At 38.7% G+C, this 6,679-nt stretch overlaps 1 protein-coding gene across 1 annotated transcript; it reads right to left on the reverse strand.

The window, feature by feature from the left end:
* Nucleotides 1-412: 412 nt before the first annotated feature.
* Nucleotides 413-4,893, reverse strand: SRP19 (signal recognition particle 19). The gene is made up of 4 exons (XM_003213599.4): nt 4,771-4,893; nt 3,725-3,796; nt 2,122-2,233; nt 413-1,060 (listed from the first exon to the last, which is right to left on the reverse strand). The coding sequence occupies exons 3-4, from the start codon at nt 2,222-2,224 to the stop codon at nt 927-929; spliced, it is 237 nt and encodes a 78-aa protein (XP_003213647.3). The 5' UTR covers nt 2,225-2,233; nt 3,725-3,796; nt 4,771-4,893; the 3' UTR covers nt 413-926.
* Nucleotides 4,894-6,679: the final 1,786 nt, after the last annotated feature.

The raw sequence follows: 6,679 nt of genomic DNA on the forward strand, positions 1-6,679 counted from the left end.
TTTTTTTTTAAATTTGAGAGAGGTAGCACTGTCTTTTTCAGTCTCCTTATACTAAACTATTCCTCATTCAACTTGTTCAATATTTTCGGTATTTTCTTCAGTTTCTTCTAGTGACAACTGTTCTGATCAATTAATCTCCAAATAACGTCCTATCCCTGCCTGTGGACTACATAAATATTTTAAGTTACCAGACACTGCAAGGCCTACACATCTGAAATAAATCTAGAAAGTGCATTTCATAAACTCTCAAACAACAACCTAAAACAGGATAATACAGAAAGAAAAAAAAAAAAGGAAAAAAGTTAAATTGTTCAGTTATCTTAAAAAATACTAGGCCTATGGTATGTCTCTGACTTCTTGAAATAAGCTATAGAGGAAAATTTAACACTTTTGACAAAAGCATTCAAGAAAGTATTTCAAAATTACTGTGCCATCTTTATTAGTACACTGACAATCATAAAAGATGATTAGGAAGGAAAGTTTACAAAGTCATAATTTTACTGATTTACATTTTTTATTAGTGATACAGACCCTCCAGAGTCAAGATAATCAGTCAACTAGCATAGATAAATGATTAACCAACTTGAAAAATCTTTGCTTATCTAGTCTGCATAAGACTTATTATTATTTTTAAAAATCTGCATATTAATTTTGGAAAAAATTATTCTCCCATTTACTTATGTTGTTCCACTTTCAAAACTGAATGTTAGCTTCAGACTTGCAGACTTGTGTGTGAAGATAGATTTATTGTTACACAGACACAAGGCAGTTACATGCATTCCAGCTCCAAAATAAGGAGGCACTTCTATTTGTCTTGACCTGTTTCGTTCCTGTATCTTTCACCTCAAAATTGCATTAAGTAACGTGTCCATCCATATTTGTTGTAAGTACAGCTATTAGATATTACAATTATTTCAGATGTGGAGTCATTTCTTTTTCTTCCCTTTACCTTTCTTGCCTCCTTCTCCTTGTTGAAGACTTTGATCACTACCTCCCATCTTTTGAGTTCTTGTTTTCAGTTTGGGAATGGTTTCTGCAGCATACAGCATCACTGATTTACCTAAAAAATACAGAGAGGGATCATTCCTATTGTGTTAAGAACATCCAGACCATTTTCAAAGTTAAAAGCTTCAGCCCATTTTCAGCTTTCTGTTACAATAAAAAAAAAAAAAAAAAAAAAAAAAAAAAAGAAAACCAAAGGAGTTCTCCTTCATGTGCTGCATAGCTTCAAGTTTGGAAAAAACTTCTGCCAGCTTTTTTTTTTTGTAAACTATTATTATTATTTAAGCACAGGAACAGCATCACAGCAGACCAGAACAGACATATCCCGTTACAATATTCAGTTACCCTCTTTCCTCAGGTCTTAATGGCCTAAAATAGTGAGGACAGAATGACTACACAAAAAGCTACGAGCACTGTTTACAAAGACACCATCATCTTCCTACAGGAACATGGTTTGAATTTGTCTCCTGATTTGTCTCCAGATGCATTCTTCAGCTACTCTCATATTGGTATTCTTCTTGTTCTTTCTTTTAGACATATCCTTCTTTGGATACTTATTTGCTTCCCTATTACATACTGATTCCTTGACAGGAAAAAAGGAAAAGATGAACAGTTCATAATGAATGACAAATAATTTTTACAGGGAGCTGTTCCAGGGCCTGGCCTTTATAACAATACAGCCTTTATAATAATAAATACGTGCTTAAATATGAAAATGCCAACAGAAAACTGAACTGCAAACTCAGTGTTTTATTTTATTTATTTGGTACCTGTACAAATGCCTAACTGATGCATATAGCCTACAAGTGGAATTTATCAATTTTAATACCAAGTATCCCATTGTGTCTGTCAAAACAACAGTAAGCCAAAACTGTATATTGAATGTATCAACTATTGCTATCACACAACACTCCTAACTTCTCAAATCAAGTACTGAAAAAAGAGCAGCATTTTTACAAACTCTGCTCACACAGATTTGATTTAGCTGACTTACGGAGGTAAAGAGATTTAATGCAATATTCTAAAATTTTTGACAGTAAAATGAATAATCAAGCTGATAAAAGGAAGTCTTACCGGTTTAGTAACAGGTAAAGGGTTTAACCGAGATATTCTACTTACGTGTTGGAAACTGAGGTAAACACGGATTGCCATCATCCTGTTTGAGCTGAATTCGTACTCTACCCCTGTACTGCACATCACGATTCCACTCTCTAGGATACATCTTATTTTTCTGTTATACAAAAGGAAAACTCATTTATGTATTAATTAATGGAACAGTTTTCTGCAAAAATTGTCAGGGGGCATTTGATCTAAGTCAGAGCATCATGGAATTCTTAACAGATCCAAACAAGAACTGCAGCTCTCCATCAGTGTCATCCTCCAAAAGCTTTGCCACTGTAGCCCAAAAGCTAAACAGTGTAACATTTTCAGAAGCATTGCTGCAACTTACTGTTCATTGCTGGTATGTAACAATTTAATGAGTAACCAGCTACAGGGACTGTTCTACATGCCCACCAGCCTGGAATGCACAGATAAGTTTCTGTCTCATCTCCATGGCCACAAACATTTCTGGACATCTAGAGACAATCTCTAGTAAGTTGCAGTAGGTCACAGTCTGACATCCACTATTAATACTCACTGCCCTTATTTCTGCTACAGGCTGTTAACTGGTACTGGCTATTTCACAAGTGAGTGTGCAATAATAGGAATGTATTCGTCTTTCAAAAAGCTTTTGGATGCCAGTCACTTCTGAAAGAAAACATCTACAGTAAAGAATTGATAGAAAATTCCACAGTACTTTAAATTAATCACTTCAGAAAACAAAGTGTGCTAGAAACTCAAGCTCATTCCATAAGGAAAAATTAATCAAGAAACTGAAGACCAAGCAACTATGGCAGTAAATAACTACTGCATACTGCAACTCTAGTTGAAACATAACTCCGAAGGACCCTAGAGATTTTAAGTAACAAAATTCTATTATTATCAAACACTAGTTCCAAAAGATAATATCTTTCAGTACAAATATGCTTTTAAAAATTGTATGGGGCTGCTGAATCACGGCCTGAACCTGTGATTGATCACCTGAGGCGAGCAGTGAGTCAGCCACGGGAGTACAGGAGAAGGCAATTCACCTGTGCTGCAGGAAGGGGTGGAGCCTGGCTCCACCTCTCCTAGACCATTTAAGAGCTGACCACCAGTGGGGAAGGATCTCTTCTGGAGATCTGCTCCACTGGAGTCTATTTTGTGAGCCCAGGATAGGGTGAGCATCTTTCTTTTCTTACTCCAGTATAACAATTACATCAGCCAAGCTCCTGGATATACCATACCGTCTGTGTATTCATTGATTGTACAAAAATTTAATTTGCAGAGTTGCACTTGCAAGATTTGCTTTTATTCTATTAGGAACTTTTAAGAAACTAGGATAGTCTTCTAAGAAGAACAGTTAACAAGTAATCTTTTTTATAAGCATAGAAAGTGACACTGACTTCGAGATCCAAGTAATTCTTGCCTTGCATTCTGTTTTCAAACATTTCCTTCATCATTATGTTTAGTTAACACTCAAAGAAAGAAAATATCTTGGCTGTTAAAAAAGACTTTATTGCAACTTATTCTGTCTGTAATTAAAAATAAAGTCATAGAAGACAAGACACATACCAAGGTGTCTGGTTTTTTTTTGTGGTTTTGGTTTGACTTTCTGGGGGAGGGGCCTGGTTTTTGTTACCTCTAATAGCACATTGAATCCAATTGCTGCACACACATCTTGAATTTCAGTAGATGTGGGATTTTCAACAGCCTGTTGAAACAACACGTTAAACGTTAGTTAAACATTTTTGAGTGAGAGTTACCTATACAGAAATAGTGGCTTCTCTATACTGTAGAACTAGAAAAGGTGGATGGGAAAGGGATAGTTCTTCAAATAGTGACAAATCTACTGCAAAAGTCATCTGGGAGCCCTTCTACAGTCTAGGAAACAAAAATAAGCAGACAAAGATATAGAGAAATCAGTGAAACAGAAAGCAGATGAGAGAATTATTTAGGACAGAGGAACAAAGAAGGTAACAGAATTGCCTAAGAAAAATAATTGAAATGGCATATAGTTACACATAACCAAAAAAGATGACTCAGTAAAGGACTAAAGGGAAATTTACAGCAGCAAGTGCAGGAAACAGTGGAACTTCTTTTTTAGGCACAGGGCAGCAGATCCATTCCACAGGTAGATCTTTCACTGACAGTGTATATGCTATATAATTATTTTTACTTTTTAACTATTATCAGGAAAACAGACAAAAAACTAACAGTGAGAAAAGCCCTTTACAAACTCAGCATTTGCTCATTAAAAACACTATAAAGAGTGAGAATCAAAACTATTCTGGACAGATTGAAAGCAACAGAAACATCTGCATGCCACATACATTTTAAGTTCTGTCTTTGACAGAGACCAGCAAAGGACACAAAGCACAGAATATGGGCATACTTAGATAAGTCAGTCACCAAGCTCACAATCATCGACTAATTATTCTTTTCCTCATCTCTTCCAAATTTTGTACATCAATTCTGTAGTAGATTGAACACACCAGATTGTCATTACTTCAACATCTTGCCAAAGGAGCTGCTCAGATGAAAACAGAAACCCAGGCTCTTCCATCAAACTAGCTTGCCATGTAGGAATTTGGAAGATAATAACTTTGAAATTTAGTTTTATTTTCCAACTCTCTATGGAACTACTACAGAACAAAACATTCTTTTTCCTGCCATCCACAAACTTACTTTGTCTATAGGTATCCTTCTTCCTTCTGCTATTGTCTTCTTGTTGTTTAAATATGCTGGATAAATGCAGATAAATCTAAAAAAGAGACAACCAGTTTAAGCAGTATAAACTCTTAAAATTGTTCACATGTTTTCCTAGTAAAACAACAACAATAGAAAAATGAGTATCACTGCCAGAGCACAGAAGCTTCCACAGCAGTTCAGAACAATCACTAATTTTGCCAATTTGGTAAGATGTTACATAGTCCCACTCTCAGTTATTCAATACACTGCCTGACCACTTGGCAGAAACCCCATTAGCATGACTGCACTGAAGAAGTGCGCACAGAGGATAGAGATACCAGTTTGGGGAAAAAAGGGAGGTGAAAAAATTTTTTCAAACCCAGAACACTCAGAGAAGAAAACATACTTCATATTTCACTGAATCAAACATATTCTTTTCAGTGAAAAGAATGAATAAAAGTTTCCTTAAAATGAGGTAGTACCTCTATTAGTGATTAAATACTTCACCAAAGCAAGAAGTGCCTTTTTCTTGTGTATTTGAATTTTTTTCTATCCACATACAAGAACAAGCTGGTTTTGCTAAATTACAAAGCCTCTGAAAAAAACATCCTTAAAGGCTTGCTTAAGTTAAATTATGAGTTTTCAAGATACTTAATCCCATCAAGCACATACAGGTACACAGAACCTCAATTATGCTTCCCATTAGAAAGAGAAGGAAAGAAAAAGGCTGAGGCCTACAAGGAGAAGAACTGCAATCATGTGAGGAGTTATGGCGGTATAAGAAAACGGGGAAGAAGAGGTAAGCAAGTTATCTGGGGCACTCTGAAGCCCACTTAGTTGGAGACAGACAAGGACCTCTGATCCTTTCTGCCCCAACCCCATGGGCTGAGGGAAGAGAATAAGAACTGTGAAGGCAAGAAAACTTGTGGATCACAATAAAAACTGCTTCATATGTGAAACTGAAATGGAAGAAGAAAGAAAAGCAACAAAAGCAAACAGCAGTTGCTCACCACCTCCCATGGGCAGACCAGTGCTCACTCAGTTGCCAAAGAGAAGGCAGCTTACCTCCCTCTGATTACCCTCCCTTCACACTGCTGAGCACAGCGTCCGGTGACTCTGACTCTCTGCAAGCCAACTACCTGTATCTACATGGGACACTTGTGCACAGGAAAACGTCAGTCTTGCAACTGGCATTCTCAAGTGTGAACGTACTACTCTGCCCACCAATTCTGTACTGGTTACCTTCTGCAAGCTTTAAAAATGAATTGTTTCACAAGAGCGATAGCGCAGTGCAGCACCAAGCACTACAGAAACAAAGAAGTGACGCATTTTAACATCTCACTTCCGTGAACGCATTGTAACAACCTTCCCACACAACCCTGGCACAAAATAGGCCCTGTTGACGTGGATCTCTGATGGAAGCAGGGTGCAGCTCCTTGCCTTCAGCAGGGCTCGAACGCTGCCGACCTGCGCTGCCACTCGGGGCCGGTCCCGTTACATCCGCACAAACTGCGCGGAGCGGCTGTGCCACCTCAACACTGGGCCACGTTTTGCACACAGAACGCCCCGAGTAGAAAGGGACCCACAGGGACCATCGAGTCCAACTCCCGGCTCCGCACACCGCTACCCAAAATCCAAACCCACCGTCTGAAAGCTTATCCAAACGCTGCTTCCACTTGAAGCCACCGCCTCGGAAGCCTTTGCCACGGCCCGATCACCCTTCAGCGAACAAACCCCTTCCTACCTCTACGTCTGGTGAAGAATCTTCACCTAAGCCCGTTGCCGTAGCACCGCAGACCGTGGGCACACAGCCGCCTTAGCACACAGCTGCTGCACAGACGCGGAGCCGGCGCACGGACAGCCTGCCCTCAGCCCCGCAGCACGCCCCGGGAGGCCCGCAGGCGAC

The sequence above is a fragment of the Meleagris gallopavo genome, chromosome Z (assembly GCF_000146605.3).
Source record: "Meleagris gallopavo isolate NT-WF06-2002-E0010 breed Aviagen turkey brand Nicholas breeding stock chromosome Z, Turkey_5.1, whole genome shotgun sequence".
Lineage (NCBI taxonomy): Eukaryota > Metazoa > Chordata > Aves > Galliformes > Phasianidae > Meleagris > Meleagris gallopavo.

Excerpts from the sequence above, each read along its gene's own strand:
- SRP19 (XM_003213599.4), bottom strand. The coding sequence starts at position 2,224 with ATGTATCCTAGAGAGTGGAATCGTGATGTGCAGTACAGGGGTAGAGTA. Across the intron at positions 1,061-2,121 it reads TTTACCTCAGTTTCCAACAC|GTAAATCAGTGATGCTGTAT; the intron begins GTAAGTAGAATA and ends TGTATTTTTTAG.